The 24995-nt window shown below is 46.8% G+C and overlaps 1 protein-coding gene across 3 annotated transcripts in view; it reads left to right on the forward strand.

The window, feature by feature from the left end:
* The first annotated feature begins 1521 nt into the window (after nucleotides 1-1521).
* The window catches only part of LOC106588693 (adenylate cyclase type 2), a 131848-nt gene continuing 108374 nt past the window's right edge, over nucleotides 1522-24995 (forward strand). For all 3 annotated transcript variants that reach the window (XM_014177944.2, XM_045709582.1, XM_045709583.1), the window contains exons 1-2: nucleotides 1522-2232; nucleotides 18695-18892. In XM_014177944.2, coding sequence (XP_014033419.1) covers nucleotides 1945-2232; nucleotides 18695-18892 — 486 coding nt within the window. In that variant the 5' untranslated portion in view covers nucleotides 1522-1944. The remainder of the gene's footprint in view (nucleotides 2233-18694; nucleotides 18893-24995) is intronic.

Consider the following 24995-nt stretch of genomic DNA (forward strand, 5'->3'; position numbering starts at 1 on the left):
CTCCAAATCACAATGTGTACTACAGTGTACCACCATTGGAATTACCTTAGTTCAAATACATTTCAAACACACTTAGAGCCACAGTCTGTAACATTCCCAGTAAACTCAACTCATGAGATATAGCCATTGATTTGGAAGAATTTGACTTCTTAAATCTAGCTTCAAATCATGTATAAAAAGGAATATTTCTAAAATGGAATGCAATTCCTTGAGCACAATCCATAACACCGTAGAAATCAATTGTATCTGTGAAAATGGAATGGAATGCATGCTCCAGTTGGTTCACATTTGGTGCAGTGTGGATTTGAAATAAAGTGTGAGCATAACCAATGGTATTTAATTGACAGAGTGCCCAGTGCAATGACATCATACAGGTTAGCTCATCAACTGTGAAAACGTCAGACACGAGAGAGAGAGAAACGGAGAATAGATGAATGAATAGTCTTACTTGAGAAAAATAATTGGGAAGGGAGAAGTGTTTAGACTGCTAAGAGGGAGTTCTCGGCGATCGATCCGGATGACAGTTTTCACACCTCAGATATTGTCATGTGGTGGAGACATGAAAGGAAAAGGAGTGAGGAAGAGAGAAAGAGATACAGAAAAAAATGGAGAGAGCAGGGAGGGAGGGAGGGAGGGAGGGGCAGACAGGAGGAGAGAGTGTGGCGCGGGACATATTGTAGAATGAGTCACGACAACCTGGGGATCCCTGTCTCTTTCATTCTACACTAAATCTATTATTCTATAGGGCTGAATTCAATCTGTAATGCCAAAGTTCAGCACTATAGAGCAATTGAAATTTAAAGGCAATGTTTCCGCGTTCGCAGAAACTGCATTCACGGTAAACTATGCATATGTCATCTCAATTGAAAATTACCTTTAAATTTCAACCTCTCTCTCTCTCTTTCACTCTCGCTTTTCCCTTCCAGATCTTGCACATATTTCCCTTTCCCCTCCTTTTCCTTCGTCTCTCTCTCTCTCTGTCTCTGTCTCTTCCATTCATTCTCCAGCTGTTACATACTGTCTTTTCCAAATCTCCCTTACTCCCTCGTTCCTCTCACATTAGCACAGCTTACATCCCTCCCTACCCCTCTCTCTTTCTCCCACTCCCCTCTATACCAACCCCTATCTCTAACTCTGCCTCCCTGTTTGACTCTCTAGTGCTACATTCTCCTTCTGTCTAGCTCTTAGTCTCTTTCACACTCTTGTTCTCTCTTGCCCCGTTTTTCTGACTCTCCCTCTCTCTCCTTTCGCTCCATCTCTCTGAGCCACTTTGACACTTTCCCTCCTTCTCTTCTCTCTCTCTCATGCTCTCTCTCTCTCTTCTGCAATCACACACACACACACACACACACACACACACACACACACACACACACACACACACACACACACACACACACACACACACACACACACACACACACACACACACACACACACACACACACACACACACACTCTCTCTCTTTCTCTCTCTCCCTCCCACAAATACACACACGCACACGCTTTCTCTCTCTCTCAGTCTCTCTCTCCTCTCTGACGAGGGAACATGTTGCCTAGGAGCAGCAGCAGCAGCAGCAGTGTGGTACACGTGGAGACAACCTTTCTCTGTAATAAACCAGGGACAGGAGGAAGAAAGAAGGACCGGTCTCTTTTTTCCTTGTCTGACCAGACTCATTGAGGAAGAGGAGGAGAAGGAAGACAGGAAAAGGATCAGTACACAGAGGGATTCAGGATTTGATTGTGACTGTGAGTCTGACCAAACTCACAGAGGTGGACTAGCGAGAGGAAGAAGAGGAGGAGGAAAAGGAGGAGGAAAGGAGTCAAGATTTGTTTGTTTATCTAACAAAACTCCACAAAGAGGAAGAGGAGGAGGAAAAAGAGAAAGAGCTAGTGGGTTTGGACTGGGATAGTGGGTTTTGCACACCCCCCAAAGTTGCTACCATGTGGCAGGAGGCCTTACGGACGCGGGGGCGCTACCTTTTGGAGCGCGGGGGAGAGGGGGGAGACGGGGGAGAAGTAGGAGATGCCCTGGGGGATGTGTTCGTAGGTTTTGGGGAGACCCCGACACAGGGACAGGTGTGTGTGGGTGCGCCGGGACAGAAGACCCAGGACTGGCTGTATGAGTCCTACTACCGTATGAGCCAACAACACCCTCTCATCGTGTTCCTACTGCTCATAGTGATGGGAGCATGCCTCGCTCTACTGGCCGTGTTCTTTGCCTCCGGACTGGTGAGTGTGTGTGTGTGTGTGTGTGTGTGTGTGTGTGTGTGTGTGTGTGTGTGTGTGTGTGTGTGTGTGTGTGTGTGTGTGTGTGTGTGTGTGTGTGTGTGTGTGTGTGTGTGTGTGTGTGTGGAAGCGGGGTGGGGAGGGACTGTGTGTGTGTCATGTTGATATGAAATGCAGAGCTGTACTGACTGATTGGAGTGGTGCAGAATATGACAACAGGGCTTATTTCAAGTGCTGTTTCTGCTGTGGGACACACACACACACACACACTTGAAGAGCGCTGCCTATTACTGAAGTGTGTTCACTATTGTTTGCGTCTCAGCATGTATGTGACAATGAGAGATGAACAGGGAGAGAGAGGGCGGAGAGAGAGAGAAAGAAAGAGTGATGAAAAGAGAGAGAGAGACATGGTCAGACTGTGTGATTTATCATTCAGTCCATTGATGTGTTTTCCTCTGCAGAGTGTTATAACATGTCTCGCCTCCCACAGTGTACACACACACACACACACGCACACATACACACGCACACACCTCGCCACCGCAGCAGAAAAGTTACAGTATTGCAGCATCAGCAACAGAGCCAGAAAGGTCCAAACACTGTTTTCAGTGTAACAGCAGAATATCAATGCATAACTCATGATAGTTCTGGATGGATGTGAAAAAATAACATAGAGTGTGATTCAATGTGGGATTCAGCCCTAGGTCTTTCTGCCACTGTTGACTATGGGAGATTTATCAAGGACCGTGACAATATAGCATGTATAAGTGGGTCAATGTGGAGCATGTGCTGTATGTAACGGTCCCGTGTGGCTCAGTTGGTAGAGCATGGTATTTGCAACGCCAGGGTTGTGGGTTCGATTCCCACGGGGGACCAGTACAGAGAAAAACACTTATAAAATGTATGCATTCACTACTGTAAGTCGCTCTGGATAAGAGCGTCTGCTAAATGACTAAAATGTAACTGTTCAACAACAATTCCTTCTTTACTGCCTCTGAAGGAAATAAAGTTGTAATATAGGCTTAGTAATCATATAAACCTATCAGATGCTTTTATCTAAAGTGGCTTACAGTATAATGAATGCGTACATCTTTATGTATGATTCCAGTGGGAACTGAAATCCAAAACCTTGGCATTGCCAGTGCCATGCTCTTACCAAATGAGCAACACAGGACGGAATACATTATACTGAGTTGAACTCTGCCATGCACTGTCTTAAATAAAAACTCCAGCCATCTCATATTATCAGGCTGCCAGAATACTATTATATAATCAAAGCTAGCTGTTAGTTTCTAGGTGTATCTTCATGCCATTTCTTCAGTCTTCTCTCTCTGATCTATTCATGGAACACTCCAGCAACAGTACCATACTGGGTTGTTCTTACAAAGTATGGACCACACTGGGTTGTTCTTACAAAGTATGGACCACACTGGGTTGTTCTTACAAAGTATGGACCACACTGGGTTGTTCTTACAGTATGACCACACTGGGTTGTTCTTACAAAGTATGGACCACAGTGGGTTGTTCTTACAAAGTATGGACCACAGTGGGTTGTTCTTACAAAGTATGGACCACAGTGGGTTGTTCTTACAAAGTATGGACCACACTGGGTTGTTCTTACAAAGTATGGACCACACTGGGTTGTTCTTACAAAGTATGGACCACAGTGGGTTGTTCTTACAAAGTATGGACCACACTGGGTTGTTCTTACAAAGTATGGACCACAGTGGGTTGTTCTTGGAACGTTTTCCTTTCACCTAGTCAAAAACATTCCTGGAATAACACTCTTGGCTAAATCCTGAATGTTTGATTACGATGTCGCCTCACAGGTTGTTATCAATGAGGTCATATCCCGTTCCAATTCAAACATTCCATTCTCAGCTGGGAGGGCAAAAGCCCGTAGCCTGCTCCAGTGCATTACAGCGCAAAACACCGCTGGAGTACACCTCTATCTCTCAATATAAGCCACCATTTAATTAGATTTAAATAGAAGTATACTAGCTATACCTGACAAGTATGTGTAGTTTATATACATTTTCCATCCATTGTGGGCTCTGCCGATCAAGCAGCAGAAGGGTGCATTTGCCCATGTAATGTAGCTAGGTAGCTAGAGAAATTGTTTGCAAGCCAGCTAGGGACTTTGTAAAGTTGCCTAAACATTGTGGCAAGTTAGCTAAGTACATTTTTCTCCAACCAACGTACCTAGTATAGCTAACATATTTATCTCCATCCCCTTATTTACATTGTGTTAAGACCTTTTAAAATCACTGTTGCTGCTGTGCAATGAGACAGACATGACATTGATTGATGGACCAAGTCAAATTGAATAACTAGCTAATGATAGATCATGTCAATTTGGCCAGCTAGGTAATAAGCTAACTTTCAGTGTATACAACTAGGTTAGCTATCTAGCTAGTTATCTAAATATTGCTTGATTTGCTTGCCAGCTGACAGTAATCAGACAGACATCTAGGACAGGCTTGGACTCAAAATAAATCTTACATGTCCATCTCTTTACAAAAGCCTTAGCTATCTCTGATGAACCAAGCTAAATGACAGAAGTTGTTTGCTTAGCTAGCTAGCTAGCTAGACCTACATGTCAAAAAGATAGGCTACCCTCCGAAATGACATAAATACTAATTACGAAAAGCATGCAGTTATATGCTGTAGAGCTAAATAGAGCTAAATGTGCGCAATTGCATTGTATGTAAAAATATGAAATGAGTAGTTCTGCTTTTAAAGAGGTGATCATATTACAACCAAATAACTGTAACATTTCTTAAACAATCCGTTGAAAACCGCAAGCAGTTGTCAATAGTTTTAGCGGAACTGGGGTTCTCCCTGCACCCCAGCAGGCAAAACAAATGTTCTGCACCTTATTGGGACGTTTATTGATAACAACCTGTGTATTATTGTCATTACTGTGTAATGTTCCTGTCATAGAAATAAAATATTTCTATGGTTCATGTATTGTTCCAATAGGAATGTTATAGTTACGTTACCCATCAGCCAACAAGAATGGCACAATCAAATACCGTCAGTCTCCCCGTGCTGGCTCTAGCCTTTTGGGGGCCCCCAGAGAGATTTGGGTGGGGGGCAGTTGTACATTATATCTGAGTAGGAATGACTAACCAAATCAATGGGGACCCCTTGGAGGTCAGGACCCCTGGGCACATGCCCTGCATGCCCGGTCGGTTTTCGGCCATTATTACCACAAGTTTAGATAGCTGGCTAGACTAACTACCTATCTAAACATTTTAGAAATTGCACCTTGTGTATTCTACTATTTTTACTCTCAACAGTAAGTTGAGACCCTGACTGAGTTCCCAAAAAATATCTAGGTTCGGGGGCCCCCTAGCAGCCGGGGGCCCTAAGCAACCACTTCTGTTGCTTATGCCTGGAACTGGCCCTGAGTCTCTATCTCTGCTCTATCTCTCTCTACCTCACCTCTCTCTCCCTGATTCTCTCTCTTTTCTTTCTCACTCTTTTCCTCTCTGTCTCTGTAACATATCTTACATACTAGCAAACAAACAATAGACAGAAAGCACTCCAGTAAGAGTTGTGTTTAATGCACTCTGTGTACCTGTGCATTCTGAAGAGGATGTGGATGTTTGTGTGGTCAGTACAACCACAGAATCCTAACCAAAGCACCACTAGTACTGCTGAAATGTCAGACACAAAAACAACTGATCTGAGATTTTCTTTGTGTGTGTGTGTGTGTGTGCATGCATGCTCGAACGTTCATACGTTTGTGTGTGTGTACGTTTGTGCCTTTGCGTGTGTGTGTGTCGTGAAGTTTTACCCTGAAACCCTGCCTGTGCTGTATCTCAGGAAGTCTCTCATTTCCTATCGAAGCTTATCTTGTGTTTTCAGAGAAAATATCCCTGAAGATTGTTCTCTCATATAGTCCTGAGGTTGCATTGCTTTAAAAATGTGTGTGTGTGTGTGTGTGTGTGTGTGTGTGTTTGTAACCAAGTGATAACATGGAAAAAAGTGATAATGCAGTAATTGTACCAGACTGTGTGTGTGCATTATACAGTTCAGGGGGTAACGCATTGTGACAGAATACCAGCCACCCATTGTAGGTTGCTATTTATTTCCCTGTTTAGTCCATTTGTTTATGTTTCCACACCCTGGCAATCTCTGGTTGTGAAAAGGACTGCTATTGGAACAGATAGTAAGAATGTTGAACTACTGTATGCCTACCTGTATATTGGAACATATTTGGCTGTTGAACTACTTATTAATGTCAGTGTGGGTTACTACTGTAATGGTGAAACCCTTGTCTGGACTAGTGTTGTTAGGGTTGACTCATAACCCGCAGTCCCTGCAGTTACACTACATGACCAAAAGTATGTGGACAAAAACATTTGTTATATACTATATACAAAAGTATGTGGACACCCTGTCAAATTAGTGGATTCTGCTATTTTAGCCACACCCATTGTATAAAATCGAGCACACCGCCATGCAATCTCCATAGACAAACATTGGCAGTAGAATGGCCTGACTGAAGAGCTCAGTAATATTCAACGTGGCAGCGTCATAGGATGTCACCTCAGTTTGTCAAATGTCTGCCCTGCTAGAGCTGCCCTGGTCAACTGTAAATGCTGTTATTGTGAAATGGAAACGTCTATGAGCAACAACGGCTCAGCCGTGAAGTGGTAGGCCACACGAGCTAACAGAAATGTACCGCAGAGTTCTGAAGCGTGTACAAATCATCTGTCCTCGGTTGCAACTCTCACTACAACACTCACAACACTCGTTGCTTCCAAACTGCCTCTGGAAGCAACATCACCACAATGACTGTTCGTTGGGAGCTTCATGAAATGGGTTTCCATGGCCGAGCAGCCGCACACAAGCCTAAGATCACCATACGCAATGCCAAGTGTCGTCTGAAGTGGTGTAAAGCTCGCCACCATTGGAAAGGGATAGGAAAGGGAAAGGGGGACAATGCATTCAACTGAAATGTGTCTTCCGCATTTAACCCAACCCCTCTGAATCAGAGAGGTGCGGGGGGCTGCCAGGACTCTGGAGCAGTGGAAACACTTTCTCTGGAGTGATGAATCACGCTTTACCATCGGGCAGTCTGAGGGACGACTCTGGGTTTGGTGGATGCCAGGAGAATGCTACCTGCCCGAATGCATAGTGCCAACTGTAATGTTTGGTGGAGGAGCAATAATGGTCTGGGGCTGTATTTCATGATTCAGACTAGGCCCCTTCGTTCCAGTGAAAGGAAACCTTAACGCTACAGCACACAATGACATACTATACCATTCTTGCAACAGTTTGGTGAAGGCCCTATCCTGTTTAAGCATGACAATGCCCCTGTGCACATAGTGAGGTCCATACAGAAATGGTCCATACAGAGTCCTGATCTCAAAACCATCGAACACCTTTGGGATGAATTGGAACGCCGACTGTGAGCCAGGCCTAATCGCCCAACATTAGTGCCCAACCTCACTAATGCTCTTGTGGCTGAATGGAAGAAAGTCCCTGCAGCAATGTTCCAACATCTAGTGGAAAACCTTCCCAGAAGAGTGGAGGCTGTTATAGCAGCAAAGAGGGGATAAACTCCATGTTAATGCCCATGATTTTGGAATGAGATGTTTGACGAGCAGGTGTCCGCATACTTTTGGTCTTGTAATGTATATTAGCGGGTTAGGGTCAGTTGCGGGCCTCAGATTTTAGCCTCAGATTTTCACTTTATCACATATAGTCGCTGATAGTCTGGAGCTTGCGGATGGGTTATTAGCAATTGCGGGCGGATGTGGGTGAACAAACAGCTGACCCCCGCAGCATTAGTCTGGACACTTCTGTTGTTGTTGATGTCGCTGCACCCTCTGTCTCTATTCCAAGATATCCCAGGAAGAGACAGTGATCTGTGATAGTCTTCTTCACACACTTGTCTTCACACTTCACACAACGTCAAACACGCGCACACACACACACACACACACACACACACACACACACACACACACACACACACACACACACACACACACACACACACACACACACACACACACACACACACACACACACACACACACACACACACAGACTGTGGCACTCTTAACACTCTGACAATTTCACACTTCACACAGTCATGTTGTAACACTTCTAGAATAGAAAGCTCCAGGCAATACAATGGTGGCTGTCCATTAAACATGACAGGGAGAGCGAGGTGAGATATGTCTAATAATCTGCATCACGTGTCGGATAATGTAACGATCGTCGTCGGGTGACGAGGAAGCGGACCAAAACGCAGCTGGGAGCGAACACATGTTTATTCTTTGCACTGAAATAAACACGTACACAAAATCAAGAAAATGCCGATACGTTACTTGCTCAAACACAAAGAGGCAACACCCCACAAACAGCGTGGGGGAAAAGGAACTTAAATGTGATCCCAATCAGAGACAACTAGCGACAGCTGTCTCTGATTGGGAATCGACAGAACCCAACATAGAAATAAACCACATAGAGCTAACACAAGGCTATAACCCAAACATAGAAAACAAACCAAGGAAAATTACCCAACATGACACACCCTGACCCAAAATACCCGAGTTCACCTGGTCAGGGCGTGACAGTACCCCCCCCCCCCAACGGTGCGTACTCCCGGCGCACCAAACTTAAGTCTATTAGGGGGGGGAACCCGGGTGGGCGCCTCACCCTCGGTGGAGGCTCTGGCCCCGGGCGTGTTCTTTCCCCCGCCTCCACCTTAGCCCTACCCCTCTGGCCCGGACTGGACCACTGTGGAGCGGCATGCTCAGGCTCTGGAGCGGAGCCGTCGACCGGAACAGGATTGGGCACCGGTGGACCGGACACGGGCCGTGCCGGACTGGGAACACGCACCACTGGCTTGGTGCGGGCAGCAGGAACGGGCCGGGCCGGACTGGGAACACGCACCACTGACTTGGTGCGGGGAGCAGGGATGGGCCGGGCTGGACTGGGAACACGCACCACTGGCTTGGTGCGGGGAGCAGGAACGGGCCGGGCCGGACTGGGGACACGCACCACTGGCTTGGTGCGGGGAGCAGGAACGGGCCGGGCCGGACTGGGGACACGCACTACTGGCTTGGTGCGGGGAGCAGGAACGGGCCGGGCCGGACTGGGGACACGCACCACTGACTTGGTGCGGGGAGCAGGGACGGGCCGGACAGGACTGTGAACACGCACTGGTGAACTGAAGCGTGGAGCCGGTTTAGCCACTCGTCCTGGCTGGATGCCCATCCTAGCACGGCATGTGCTGGGCATATCCACCGGACGCACCGGGCTGTGCGGGCGCACTGGCGACACAGCGCGCAACTCCGCATCCCATGGCTCCTCCTCCAGATCTTCCCTCAGCAGGTCCTTAATCAACCGCCTCATCTCCGTCTCCTCCTCCGCCGTCATCCCCCACGAGAGCAGTGGTCTGGGCTCTTCCTCTGCCCTTCCGGACCACCCCATTAGCCCCCCCAAAAAATGTTCTTGGGGGTGTCTTCCGGGCCTCCTCGACCGCCGCCTGCGACTCCGTCCACCGGCTGGCATTACCTCCTCGACCTGGGAATCCTTTCGCAAGGGTCCTTTCCCCGACATGATCTCCTCCCAGGTCCAGAACTCCTTACCCTCGCGAGCCCATCTCTCGCGCTCCTTATCCTCCCGCCGCTTGGTCCTGGTTTGGTGGGGTGTTCTGTAACGATCGTCGTCGGGTGACGAGGAAGCGGACCAAAACGCAGCTGGGAGCGAACACATGTTTATTCTTTGCACTGAAATAAACACGTACACAAAATCAAGAAAATGCCGATACGTTACTTGCTCAAACACAAAGAGGCAACACCCCACAAACAGCGTGGGGGAAAAGGAACTTAAATGTGATCCCAATCAGAGACAACTAGCGACAGCTGTCTCTGATTGGGAATCGACAGAACCCAACATAGAAATAAACCACATAGAGCTAACACAAGGCTATAACCCAAACATAGAAAACAAACCAAGGAAAATTACCCAACATGAAATCCCCTGACCCAAAATACCCGAGTTCACCTGGTCAGGGCGTGACAGTACCCCCCCCCCAACGGTGCGTACTCCCGGCGCACCAAACTTAAGTCTATTAGGGGGGGGAACCCGGGTGGGCGCCTCACCCTCGGTGGAGGCTCTGGCCCCGGGCGTGTTCTTTCCCCCGCCTCCACCTTAGCCCTACCCCTCTGGCCCGGACTGGACCACTGTGGAGCGGCATGCTCAGGCTCTGGAGCGGAGCCGTCGACCGGAACAGGATTGGGCACCGGTGGACCGGACACGGGCCGTGCCGGACTGGGAACACGCACCACTGGCTTGGTGCGGGCAGCAGGAACGGGCCGGGCCGGACTGGGAACACGCACCATTGGCTTGGTGCGGGGAGCAGGAACGGGCCGGGCCGGACTGGGGACACGCACCGCTGACTTGGTGCGGGGAGCAGGGACGGGCCGGGCCGGACTGGGAACACGCACCACTGGCTTGGTGCGGGGAGCAGGAACGGCCCGGGCCGGACTGGGGACACGCACCACTGGCTTGGTGCGGGGAGCAGGAACAGGCCGGGCCGGACTGGGGACACGCACCACTGACTTGGTGCGGGGAGCAGGGACGGGCCGGGCCGGACTGGGGACACGCACCACTGGCTTGGTGCGGGGAGCAGGAACGGGCCGGGCCGGACTGGGGACACGCACCACTGACTTGGTGCGGGGAGCAGGGACGGGCCGGACAGGACTGTGAACACGCACTGGTGAACTGAAGCGTGGAGCCGGTTTAGCCACTCGTCCTGGCTGGATGCCCATCCTAGCACGGCATGTGCTGGGCATGTCCACCGGACGCACCGGGCTGTGCGGGCGCACTGGCGACACAGCGCGCAACTCCGCTTCCCATGGCTTGGTGCGGGGAGCAGGGACGGGCCGGACAGGACTGTGGACACGCACCGTGGGCTTGGTGCGGGGAACAGGAACGGGCCAGACAGGACTGTGAACACGCACTGGTGAACTGAAGCGTGGAGCCGGTTTAGCCACTCGTCCTGGCTGGATGCCCATCCTAGCACGGCATGTGCTGGGCATGTCGTCGTCGGGTGACGAGGAAGCGGACCAAAACGCAGCTGGGAGCGAACACATGTTTATTCTTTGCACTGAAATAAACACGTACACAAAATCAAGAAAATGCCGATACGTTACTTGCTCAAACACAAAGAGGCAACACCCCACAAACAGCGTGGGGGAAAAGGAACTTAAATGTGATCCCAATCAGAGACAACTAGCGACAGCTGTTTCTGATTGGGAATCGACAGAACCCAACATAGAAATAAACCACATAGAGCTAACACAAGGCTATAACCCAAACATAGAAAACAAACCAAGGAAAATTACCCAACATGACACACCCTGACCCAAAATAGCCGAGTTCACCTGGTCAGGGCGTGACAGATAAATATTCAACACTTTCAGAAAACATGGAAATTTCATATTTATTTTATAAATCATGCTACCTATGCTATTCATATACACACACACATGGCGGTACGCATACACACATGCACACACCCTTCCCTCTTGCTGACTGACATAATGTTCCCTCCCTCTTCCCCCTTTTATAAAGGTGGATTCAGTCAGTCTGAGGTAAAAGGGAGGTAATTGTTCTTGTAGAGAACGGCAGCTGGTAACCTCCCCCCTCTCTCTTTATCCTGCCTGGGAAATAGGCTTAAATAGCTGTAAATGGTTTTAAATAGTTAACAGTATGAAATGTGCAAATGGCAGGAGTTTTCACCACAGATAGGCTTAGTGAGAGCAGTAAAGTGGTGAAGAGCAGGACTATTCAGTTATTTAGTTACAGACCGGGAAGAGATGAGTTGTTCGGTTTGTGTGTTTAATGTGCGTGTGTGTGTGTATGTGTATGTGTATGTGTGTGTGTGTACACATGTGGGTTCCTGCAAGCATGTGTGTTTGCTTGTATGAGTGTGTGTGTCAATAGCAGTGCGTGGGTAAAATCACTGGGGAAGCCATAAAAAAAGCAATTTTACAAACTATGTGTTGTGATAATTGGGTTGTTTGCTCTATAACCTATTAGTTCATATGCCTTGACACCGTGATATACAGACCTAAGACTGAGACAATAAGAAAACACAGTGGCAGAATAAACTCAAGCACACCTTTGTTTTTTCACAAAACTGGATAGCAACCTCTACAAAGCATATTGAATGCAACAGACAGTTACATGACCTACAGCATGGTCAAGCAAGTTCATTTTTTCTGACATTTTCGGACCACTAAACAACTATTGATTTAGAACCACAGAGAGTTACAGCAAGTCACAAAGAAAACAGGAGCTGCCTCCACTATTCCAGCACCATTTCAACTTCAACATTTCAACATCATCAAATCCCCTCTGCTAAGTCTAATTCAGTGACAACTAGAAGATACCAAAAACTATTTAGTCCAATCAACATAAACTAAATATGATTGTGGCTGTCCATGGTTCTGATTTCTTTGTGCATGTGCGTGCGTGTTCGTGCAAGAAGAAAAATAAGTTGACTCTCCCTACTAGAGAAACGCCAATGCCATCATCCTCTCTTTCATGTTGTCGAAACGGTCTGTGACTCTGTCATACAGTACACGCTTTTATTTTTTACTGTCCTAGGCTACCTGGCTATTTTTTTGTTGTCCTAGGCTACCTGTCTATTTTTTTGTTATCCTAGGCTACCTGGCTAAAATGCTTCCAAACTTCCATTCATGGGTAACGTTAGCTAGTTAACATTAGCCTTATACATCTAGCTACATATTGAACTTCCATCCTCTCAGGCCAGGGGCACAATGTATGAATTAATTGTTGGAACAGAATCGCCTTTATAATCATCGGCCAGTACGAAGAATTAAGTCAAACCAAAAGTCCAAATCCCTATATCTATCCATGGCTAATTTAGGAACACAATTAGATGCAACAATCCAAGCTGGCTTCCAATGACACTTTTTTTTGGTGTGCCAGGATCATTCACAGTTAAGCTCGCTAATTTTGTATACTTTTTTATCAAGGGAGGCCAAATGCTCGCTGGCTTCCCTTGCATTTCATTCAATGCTATGGGCGGCAACAATGTCATACTCTTTATGACCAGACAGCATCAGAAAGATGGCCTGCACATACAGAGGGGCACTGTTTCGCTTGCTCAGATGCTTTCTCCGGTGCGATACATTCAGCCTCTTGTGAATTGAAGGATAATTATGAAACATAGAGAGACGAAAGATAAGATAAGTATTTTGGAGGGGGGGGGGCTGACTTCCCTTGACATCCATGAATACACGCCACTGGTGTGTGCATATGTATGTGTGTGTCTGAATGTGTGTTCCTGCGAGCATGTGTGTGTGTGTGACAAAGGTAAAGTAAGGCATTATGTTGCTAATCACACAGTTAGTGAGTCACTGCATTAATTGGTCTTTTATACACAGGATGAAATATTCATGAGCGTGGTTTAGGGAGGAAATGAGCATTGGTATTAATGGCTGTGACCGGAGCGGTGTGTTTGTTGTATGTGTGCGCCGTGCATGCGTACGTAGATACGTACAGTGAGGGAAAAAAGTATTTGATCCCTTGCTGATTTTGTACGTTTGCCCACTGAAAAAGAAATGATCAGTCTATAATTTTAATGGTAGGTTTATTTGAACAGTGAGAGACAGAATAACAACAAACAAACCCAGAAAAACGAATGTCAAAAATGTTATAAATTGATTTGCATTTTAATGAGGGAAATAATTATTTGACCCCCTCTCAATCAGAAAGATTTCTGGCTCCCAGGTGTCTTTTATACAGGTAACGAGCTGAGATTAGGAGCACACTCTTAAAGGGAGTGCTCCTAATCTCAGTTTGTTACCTGTATAAAAGACACCTGTCCATAGAAGCAATCAATCAATCAGATTCCAAACTCTCCACCATGGCCAAGACCAAAGAGCTCTCCAAGGATGTCAGGGACAAGATTGTAGACCTACACAAGGCTGGCAGCTTGGTGAGAAGGTGACAACAGTTGGTGCGATTATTCGCAAATGGAAGAAACACAAAAGAACTGTCAATCTCCCTCGGCCTGGGGCTCCATGCAAGATCTCACCTCGTGGAGTTGCAATGATCATGAGAACAGTGAGGAATCAGCCCAGAACTACACGGGAGGATCTTGTCAATGATTTCAAGGCAGCTGGGACCATAGTCACCAAGAAAACAATTGGTAACACACTACGCCGTGAAGGACTGAAATCCTGCAGCGCCAGCAAGGTCCCCCTGCTCAAGAAAGCACATATACATGCCCGTCTGAAGTTTGCCAATGAACATCTGAATGATTCAGAGGACAACTGGATGAAAGTGTTGTGGTCAGATGAGACCAAAATGGAGCTCTTTGGCATCAACTCAACTCGCCGTGTTTGGAGGAGGAGGAATGCTGCCTATGACCCCAAGAACACCATCCCCACCGTCAAACATGGAGGTGGAAACATTATACTTTGGGGGTGTTTTTCTGCTAAGGAGACAGGACAACTTCACCGCATCAAAGGGACGATGGACAGGGCCATGTACCGTCAAATCTTGGGTGAGAACCTCCTTCCCTCAGCCAGGGCATTGAAAATGGGTCGTGGATGGGTATTCCAGCATGACAATGACCCAAAACACACGGCCAAGGCAACAAAGGAGTGGCTCAAGAAGAATCACATTAAGGTCCTGGAGTGGCCTAGCCAGTCTCCAGACCTTAATCCCATTGAAAATCTGTGGAGGGAGCTGAAGGCTCGAGTTGCTAAACGTCAGCCTCGAAACCTTAATGACTTGGAGAAGATCTGCAAAGAGGAGTGGGACAAAATCCCTCCTGAGATGTGTGCAAACCTGGTGGCCAACTACAAGAAACATCTGACCTCTGTGATTGCCAACAAGGGTTTTGCCACCAAGTACTAAGTCATGTTTTGCAGAGGGGTCAAATACTTATTTCCCTCATAAAAATGCAAATCAATTTATAACATTTTTGACATGCGTTTTTCTGGATTTTGTTGTTGTTATTCTGTCTCTCACTGTTCAAATTAACCTACCATTAAAATTATAGACTGATAATTGCTTTGTCAGTGGGCAAACGTACATGTTACGCACTGACCTAAGAGAGCTGTTTTTTCTCTGTTTAGTTAGGTCAGGGGGTGATAGGGGGTGGGCATTCTATGTGTTTGTTTTGTATGTTTTGGCCGGGTATGGTTTCCAATCAGAGACAGCTGTCTATCGTTGTCTCTGATTGGAAGCCATACTTAGGCAGCCTTTTTCCCTTGGTTTGTGTGGGTAGTTGCTTTCTGTTTTGTTTGTATAACCTGACGGAACTGTTGGCTGTCATTTTGTTTATTTTGTCTAGTGTTCGTTTTCATTAAAATATAACGATGAGCACTCAACACGCTGCGCCTTGGTCTCCTCTATATGACGCCCGTTACAGTACAAAATCAGCAGGGGATCAAATACTTTTTTCCCTCACTGTATGTACATGTGTGTCTGCGCTCTGTGTATGCATTGTGAGTGTATATATATTTAAAGCTCATTATAATTCTGTCTGGGTGTTTGTTCTCTGTGATACTTGGGACATCAGTAGCTAGCTAGTAGTCCCCTGAGTAAATTTACTGCTGTTAATGCATTTCTCTACCCCCTAACAATGTGTCCCCATCACCTCAGCCTGGCTCCAAACACCCTGACTCATACTTATACTAGCATAGAAACGTAGAGCACCATCCTATTCTAGCATAGAAATATAGAGCACCCATGTGTTCTAGCATAGAAATATAAAGCACCCATGTGTTCTACCATAGAAATATTACACACACGTGTTCTACCATAGAAATATAAACCAACCATGTGTTCTAGCATACAAATATAGAGCACCCATGTGTTCTAGCATAGAAATATAGAGCACCCATGTGTTCTAGCATAGAAATATAGAGCACCCATGTGTTCTAGCATAGAAATATAGAGCACCCATGTGTTCTAGCATAGAAATATATAGCACCCGTGTGGCTCAGTTGGTAGAGCATGGTGTTTGCAACGCCAGGGTTGTGGGTTCGATTCCCACGGGGGACCAGTACAGAGAAGAAAAATGTATGAAATGTATGCATTCACTACTGTAAGTTGCTCTGGATAAGAGCTTCTGCTAAATGATTAAAATGTAGATGTTCTAGCATAGAAATATAAAGCACCTATGTGTTCTAGCATAGAAACATAGGGCAACAATCTATTTGACCAAAGAGGGGTGGCATGTAGCCTAGCAGTAGAAGATAAGAGCATTGGGTCAGTAACCAAAAGGTTGCTGGTTTGAATCCCAGAGCCAACTAGGTGAAACGTCTCTCTGTGCCCTTGAACAAGGCACTTAACCCTAATTGCTCCTGTAAGTTGCTCTACTAAATGACTAAAAATAAAATAGAACTCTATTGAAGCATATTAGAACATTACTGTGTTCTACCATAGAATCATCACAGCACTATTCTACCATAGAACCAGAGAGCACCAGTGTATTCTATCACAGAGCAGCACTATTCTACCATAGAACCTTATAACACCACTGTATTCTACAATACAATCATCACAGAACAACACTATTCTATCATGAAATACAAATCATAGAGCTGTAGAATGATAGACTGTATTCTACTGACGTGTTCACAGGATCACCATACGCAGGGACTTCTGATGATATTCTAGGCTCTCAATGTGCTTATGCAAAATGTTCTTCACTTGGAAAATGATGGAGATTTTTGCATTGTTCTATAATTAATAAACTCTTAGAGGGTCAGAAGGGAAGGGTAAATATTTGATTCAGACCCTGTACTCTGGATGTCAGAGAATTAGGCCTTGACCTCCATCCGGCCTCTAGCTCTAAAGCCAACAAGCTCTCATAGTCTCACTGCAAAATTAGACATTTGTCCACATTTCTCCAAATGTCAAATTTCAAATAGTTTATTTATACCTCAGTGCCAATAACTGGGATTGAACACGAGACCCTGGAATTACACCGCCATCCATGTCCACAATGCCCTAGCAAAACCCAAGCCTACTAGATTGTACTAGCGCTCACTGTTGCCTCTAGTGGCCAGTTTTGACTTGTCTTGATTTAGGCGTTAATTACGACTTGGTTAAGTAAAACAGAAAATCATTCATTCCGATTGGTTAGGGTTTGGGATACGGTTAAATCTAGGCATGAATTCTGATTGGTTAGGGTTTGCAATAGGCTTAATTAAATTCATGCATTAATTCCAATTGGTTGAGTTCAGAAAAACAACTCCAGTGTTTAGTTTAGCAATTGATTAAGACTGGCTCTGTTAATTCATTGTGGATGGTTCAGCGGTCTAAATTGCAGTCTCTCATTATATAGACCTGGGTTAAATCCAAGCTCTGGGCTTCATCTTTCTGCTCCAGTGGACGATTTGACGCCGCCTCCCGACATCCTGGGGACCTACAAAAATGTCAAATGTCACCTTGAATCTGGAGGGATCTCCCTGCTAATGGACCTCTGACTACACTACCACACCATCAGGCTACCCAACACCTGTCACTTTATCCTGGGTGTGTATGAGAGGAGACACACACAGGCAGTAGCCAGGTCATGTCAATAGAGTCTGATAGCATTTTTTAGCTTTATTTAACTAGGCAAGTCAGTTAAGAACACATTCTTATTTTCAATGACAGCCTAGGTTAACTGCCTTGTTCAGGGGCAGAACAACAGATTTTTACTTTGTCAGCTCAGGGATTTGATCTTGCAACCTTCCGGTTACTAGTCCAACGCTCTAACCACTAGACTACCTGCCGCCCATAGCTAGTGATGATGAGTAGAGCAGTGATGAATGCAGACCGTGTGTGTGTGCGCGCGTGCATGTGTGTGTGAGAGAGAGGGTGTGTTGGCATGTGTGTTGACAGGTTTTAAATGCTGACAGTGACAGTGGGAGGATAGAAGTGACATAGTAGCACCTTCTCTGGTCTCTGTCTGTCTGTCTGTCTGTCTGTCTGTCTGTCTGTACAATGAGTGCAAACATTTTTAATAGGCTAGGTGTATGTGATCCCTGGGGGAATTGAACACAAAACCAAAACCAATTTTACACACACACACACACACACACACACACACACACACACACACACACACACACACACACACACACACACACACACACACACACACACACACACACACACACACACACACACACACACACATTTGGTTCTATAGGCTTGAAGGAGCTATTTACAGTTCTGAGGGGGGAGAGAGAGAGGCGGTGTGAAACTGTCTCCTTCAGGAATTGAGGACACAAAAAGCTTCTGTCTCGTTTTTCTCTCCTAGTCTTACTTCCCTCCACTCCTCCCACCCTCCCTTCTCTCCCCCATCCGCTCCCTCTGTCTCGCCCTCCCTCCCCCTTTCCCTCCCTCTCTCCTTCTCTTTACTTCCCTTCCTCTCTCCTTCCCTCTCTCTCTCCAGAACATGGAGGACCACCTAGCGTTCCTGATCACCGTGCCCACCACCCTCTTCCTCTTCCTCTCCATCTTCATCCTGGTCTGCATAGAGTCCGTCTTCAACCGCATGCTCCGGCTCTTCTCCCTCCTTATATGGGCCTGCCTGGTTGCCATGGGTTACCTCTTCATGTTCTCCGGGGGGATCCTCTGTCCTTGGGACCAGGTGAGATGGTGGGGTGGGGTGTGTGTGTGTGTGTGTGTGTGTGTGTGTGTGTGTGTGCGTCAGCCGTGCGTGTTGGTCAGAGTTGTGTGTACATGTTTGTGTAGAAGATGAAAAATATTGTCCATTAATACTTTATTGTCCATTTGTCCATAAAAGTGAACGTAGCTTTTTTGCTTTTCAACACAATCCCTGGAGATACACATTCAAGTGCCAGCCACGGTGCAGCACTCCTGGAACCATTCTTTTAGTGGTTGAGTGCCTTGCTCAAGACCACAGTGGCTGGAGATGGTATTTAGAATCATTCACCACTAGATTTTCCTGTCAGATCTGGGATTTGACCCGGCGACCCTCCTCCCTAACCTCTATGCTACCAGCTTGTTTTGTGTGCGTATGTGCTTGTGTGTGTCTTGAATGTATTTGAGAGATAATAAGGTGTGTGCTAATTGTTCCTCATGTGTGATTAAGTGTTAGGTCACAGGAGGTGAACGATCAGGAGACTGATACATGACCTTTCTAATTATAGGCCTATTCATGTTACTCTCCTTACCCTCCCTCCTTACCTTTCTCATTCCAATTTCCTTTCCATTTTATCTCGCTCTCTCCCAGTCCCTCCCACGTCTCTCTGCCTCAACCTATTTCGCAAATTCTATTTATATCCCTCTGCCCCTCTACCTCACCTTACCAGGTCTCCTTCCATTTCACCCTCTCTCCCCCTCTCTCACCCTCACTCCCCCTCTCCTTCTCTACCTTCTCTCTGTCCCTCCTTTCCCTTCTGTTCCTCTCCTCCCTCCCTCTCTCTCAACCTTGTTCCCCTTTCCTTCTCCTACCTTCTCTCCATCCCTCTCTCCCCCTCTGTTCCTCTTCTTCACTCCCCCTCTCCATCTCTACCTCTCACTCCTTCGCTCCCCCTCGCACTCATCCTCTCCCTCACCTCCCTCTCCTTCTCCTACCTTCTCTCCTTCCCTCCCTCCCCCTCTGTTTCTCTTCTTCCATCCCCCTCTCCCTCTCTGCATCCCACTCTCCAGAGCCGCCTTTTCCTATACGCAGACCATGCGCTGAGTGCAGGGTCCTGCGGCTGCTTGGTGGCCCCCGACCAAAAAGGAACTCAGACGGGTAGTGCATCAGCAGTTTCCACTTGTTGTGTCAGTCACTCAATTAGCCCATCTCAGCAAAAAAAAAATGTAGGTTGCTAGGTGAGGTTGTCTAGCCAGCTATCTAAACCATGTAGTAGGCATAATCATCACTAAATTACCGACCGGGCACACAGATCATGTGTTCAGGGCCCTGACCTCCAGGGGGCCCCTGTTGATTTTGTTAGTCACTCATATATCATATGACCATGGCATAAGTCATGGCAAAATGTGTAAATTGTAGAAAATGTGTTTTAAAACTGCGAAATGTTCTCCACCCCATAGCAAAATGTGAAGAATTGTAGAAAGTGTGCTTAAAACTGCAACACTTTCTCTACACCCCTTGGTAAAATGTATAGAATTGCAGGAAATTTACTTTAATCCTGCAAAAAATGTATCCACTGCCAAAACTGTTTTGCCCATGAGGTGGGAGGGACCCCCAACTAAATCTCGCTTAGGGCCCTCAAAAGGCTAGAGGCGGCACTGCCTCCCACCCTCCTTCCCTCATACCCTCTCTCCCTCGCTCCCTCCCTCCCTCATACCCTCTCTCCTCCTAGCTTCTCTCATCGTGGTGGAGCTATTTTTATCCATCTCTCCATCTGTGAGAGCATAATCATACTGCATTATTAAACAACCTTTCTCCCTCCCTCTCCCTCTCTCTCTCTCTCTCTCTCTCTCTCTCGCTTTCTCTCTTTCTCCCTCCCTCTCTCTCTCTCTCTCTCTCTCTCGCTTTCTCTCTTTCTCTCTCTTTCTCCCTCCCCCTCTCTCTCTCGCTCTCTCTCTCTCTCTCGCTCTCTCTCTTTCTCTCTCGCTCTCTCTCTCCCTCTTTCTCTTTCACTCTCTCTCTCTCTCTCTCTCTCTCTCTCTCTCTCTCTCTCTCTCTCTCTCTCTCTCACTCTCTCTCTTTCCATCTCTCTACCTCTCTCTCTCTTCCTGTTTCCTCCTTAAACAGACAGTAATCTTGTATCATTACTCCAGTGGTTATTCCACATTCTTAGCAGGCAGCTTGAGGAGGTAACATGTTGAAAGGAGAACGAGTGTTATTATACAGTGATGTTGTGCTACAGCCTGAGTTTTTTCTTCTCACCCATCTACACACAATACCCCATAATGACAAAGTGAAAACATGTTTTTATACATGTTTGCAAATTTATTGAAAATGAAATACAGAAATATCAAATTGACATAAGTGTATTTACATCAGCTTTCGCAGAAATTACAGCTGTGAGTCTTTCTGGGTAAGTCTCTAAGAGCGTTGCACACCTGGATTGTACAATATTTGCAAAGTATTATTTTCTAAATTCTCCAAGCTCTGTCAAACTAGTTGTTGATCATTGCCAGACAACCATTTTTAAGTCTTGCCATAGATTTTGAAGCAGATTTAAGTCAAACATGTAACTCAGCCACTCAGGAACATTCACTGACTTTTGGGAAGCAACTCCAGTGTAGATTTGGCCTTGTTTTTTAGGTTATTGTCCTGTCGAAAGGTGAATTCATCTCCCAGTTTCAGGTGGAAAGCAGACTGAACCAGGTTTTCCTCTAGGATTTTGCCTGTGTTTAGCTCCATTCTGTATCTTGTTCATACTGAAAAACTTCTCAGTCCTTAATGATTACAAGCATTCCCATAACATGATGCAACCACCACTATGCTTGGAAATATGGAGAGCGGTACTCAGTAATGTATTGTATTGGATTTGCCCTGAACATAACACATTGTATTCAGGACAAAAAGTGAATTGCTTGCCACATTTTTTGAAGTATTACTTTAGAGCCTTGTTGCAAACAGGATGCATGTTTTGGAATATTTTTATTCTGTAGAGGCTTCCTTCTTTTCACTCTGTCACAATGTTGTTGATCCATCCTCAGTTTTCTTCTAACACAGCCATTAAAACTCGGTAACTGTTTTAAAGTCACCATTGGCCTCATGGTGAAATCCCTTAGCAGTTCCTTCCTCTCCGGCAACTGAGTTAGGAAGGACACTTGTATCTTTGTAGAGACTGGTTGTATTGATACACCATCCAAAGTGTAATAAATAACTTCACCATGTTCAAAGGAATATTCAATGTCTGTAACACAACAAAATGTGGAAATACTATCTGAAGGCACTGTACGACAGGTAGGTCAGGTATAGAACACCACTCATGTGTCCTGTGATGATGGTAAATGCCTCAGACTATAAGAAGGAGAAAAATGGCTTTTTGCTGTGAGACAACCAGCCTGGAGCCAGGAGGAAGAACACTCTCAACCATACTGATGGAACCAATGAGCTAAATAACACTGTCTGTAACTACTGCTGCGACTACAGTCTGTCCTCATACGGAGAGAGAGAGAGAGAGAGAGAGTGGGTAGGGATAAACAGAAAAATAGGGTGGGGACTCTGGAGAGACAGAAAGATCACAGGCCAGAGAGAGAAAAATAATCTGCAAGTTTATAACAGGTTATGTTCTGCTTAGTAATAGAGGCTCTCACAATCTGTCTCTCACACACACACACACACACACACACACACACACACACACACACACACACACACACACACACACACACACACACACACACACACACACACACACACACACACACACACACACACACACACACACACACACACACACACACACACACACACACACACACACACACACACACACACACACACACACACACAGCAGCCCTTTCAGCTGAAGAGTTGGTTGTGTCTGGGCCTGATTGAATCTCTCAGGAGAGAGCAGGTATTAGTGGAAGGCAGATTGGACTAGAGCTCCACACACCTGGTACCATTAAAACAATACAACCCTCCCTCACACTAACCCGGCTGGATGGCTGGCTCTGGAGCCTACCACACAGAGGAGAAGAGATGGAGAAAGGGAAGGAGAGAGAAGGGGTGGGGAGAGACGAGATGGAGAGAGAATGGGTGGGGAGAGAGGAGATAGAAAGACAGAAGGAGAGAGAAGGGGTGGGGAGAGAGGAGATGGAGAGACAAAAGGAGAGAGAAGGAAGGGAAAATAGGAGAGAGCTAGAGATGAGAAAGAGAGAGAGAGATGAGATGGAGATAACAGGAGGGAAAAGACAGAGCGCTACAGAAAGAAAGAAAGAAAAAAAAGAGAAAGTCAGAGGCATTGAGTGTGAGAGCGAATGGGAGAGAGAAAGAATGAGAAAAAAGGGAGAAAGGTATGATTCAGTGAATGGGACAGGGGTCATTAGAATGCAGGGTTGAGAATAAACAGGGAGACGGGATGCAGGGCTGGGAGGGTGGTTGAGAGGAGACGGGGAGATAATAAAGGCAGAGGGACTAGAGAAATGATAGGGTATTAGAATGCAGGGTTGAGAAGAAACAGGGAGAAAGCGAGATAAGGAAGGTAGAAGGAGTAGAGAAATGATAGGGTATATCAATTCCCCCTGTTCCAACTTAACTCTTTCCAGACCTCACGCACACAAATTGGCTTCTGGAAAACTCAGGAGAGAAGTGTCTCTATTTTAAAGGTCAACAGTCAAAATCATGTTTTTCATGAAATTGGATGATATTTGGATGAAACCAAATCCAAGTATGATGACCAACGTATGAAAAATGACTGTTGCTTCTACATTGATAAAGTTACTGTAAGGGTCCTGTGTGTAGCTGGTGTAGAGAGTCAGGCGCAGGACAGCAGATATGAGTAATCAACGTACTTTACTCAAAAAAAGACAAAAATACAAGGTAAAAACACGAGCCCACAAAGACGGACCGAATTACAAAAAACAATCACTCCCAAACACAACATGGGGAACAGAGGGTTAAATAATAAACAAGTAATTGGTTGAGTGAAGCCAGGTGTGTAAGACAAAGACAGAACAAATGGAAAATTAAAAGTGGATCAGCAGTGGCTAGAAAGCCGGTGACGTCGACCGCCGAACGCCGCCCGAACAAGGAGAGGGACCGACTTCGGCGGAAGTCGTGACAGTACCCCCCCCCCCTTGGTGCGCGGCTCCAGCAAAACGACCTCAGGGATGACCTCAAAACGACCTCAGGGATGACCCGGAGGACAAGGCGCAGGGCGATCCGGATGGAGACGGTGGAAATCTCGCAGCAACGAAGGGTCCAGGACGTCCTCCACCGGCACCCAGCATCTCTCCTCTAGACCGTACCCCTCCCACTGAAGGCCCCTCGCCCAACGCCTCGAGTCCAGGATGGCTCGAACAGCATACGCCGGGGCCCCCTCGATGTCCAAAGGGGGCAGAGGAACCTCCCACACCTCAGCTTCCTGGAGTGGACCAGCCACCACCGGTCTGAGGAGAGACACATGGAACAACGGATTAATACGATAATCTGGGGGAAGCTGTAACCTGTAGCGTATCTCGTTCAGTCTCCTCAGGACTTTAAATGTCCCTACAAACCGCGGACCCAGCTTCCGGCAGGGCAGGCGGAGGGGCTGGTTTCGGGTCAAGAGCCAGACCCAGTCCCCCGGTGCGAACACCGGGGCCTCGCTGCGGTGGAGGTTGGCACTCGCTTTTTGCCATCTCATGGCCCGTTGTAGATGCACATGGGCGGCATCCCAGGTCTCCTTCGAGTGCTTAAACCATTCGTCCACCGCAGGAGCTTCAATCTGGCTCTGATGACAAGGTGCCAGAAGCGGCTGATACCCCAGTATGCACTGGAAAGGTGATAGGTTAGTAGAGGAGTGGCGGAGTAAGTTTTGGGCCATCTCTGCCCAGGGGATGAACGCCGCCCACTCCCCCGGCCGGTCCTGGCAATATGACCACAGAAACCTACCCACATCCTGGTTTACTCTCTCCATCTGCCCGTTACTCTCGGGGTGAAAACCTGAGGTGAGGCTGACCGAGACCCCCAGATGTTCCATGAATGCTCTCCAGACCCTGGACGTGAACTGGGGACCCGATCAGAAACTATGTCCTCAGGCACCCCGTAGTGTCGGAAGACGTGTGTAAACAGGGCCTCCGCAGTCTGTAGGGCCGTAGGGAGACCGGGCAAAGGG

The sequence above is a fragment of the Salmo salar genome, chromosome ssa27, assembly GCF_905237065.1.
Source record: "Salmo salar chromosome ssa27, Ssal_v3.1, whole genome shotgun sequence".
Classification (NCBI taxonomy): Eukaryota; Metazoa; Chordata; class Actinopteri; order Salmoniformes; family Salmonidae; genus Salmo; species Salmo salar.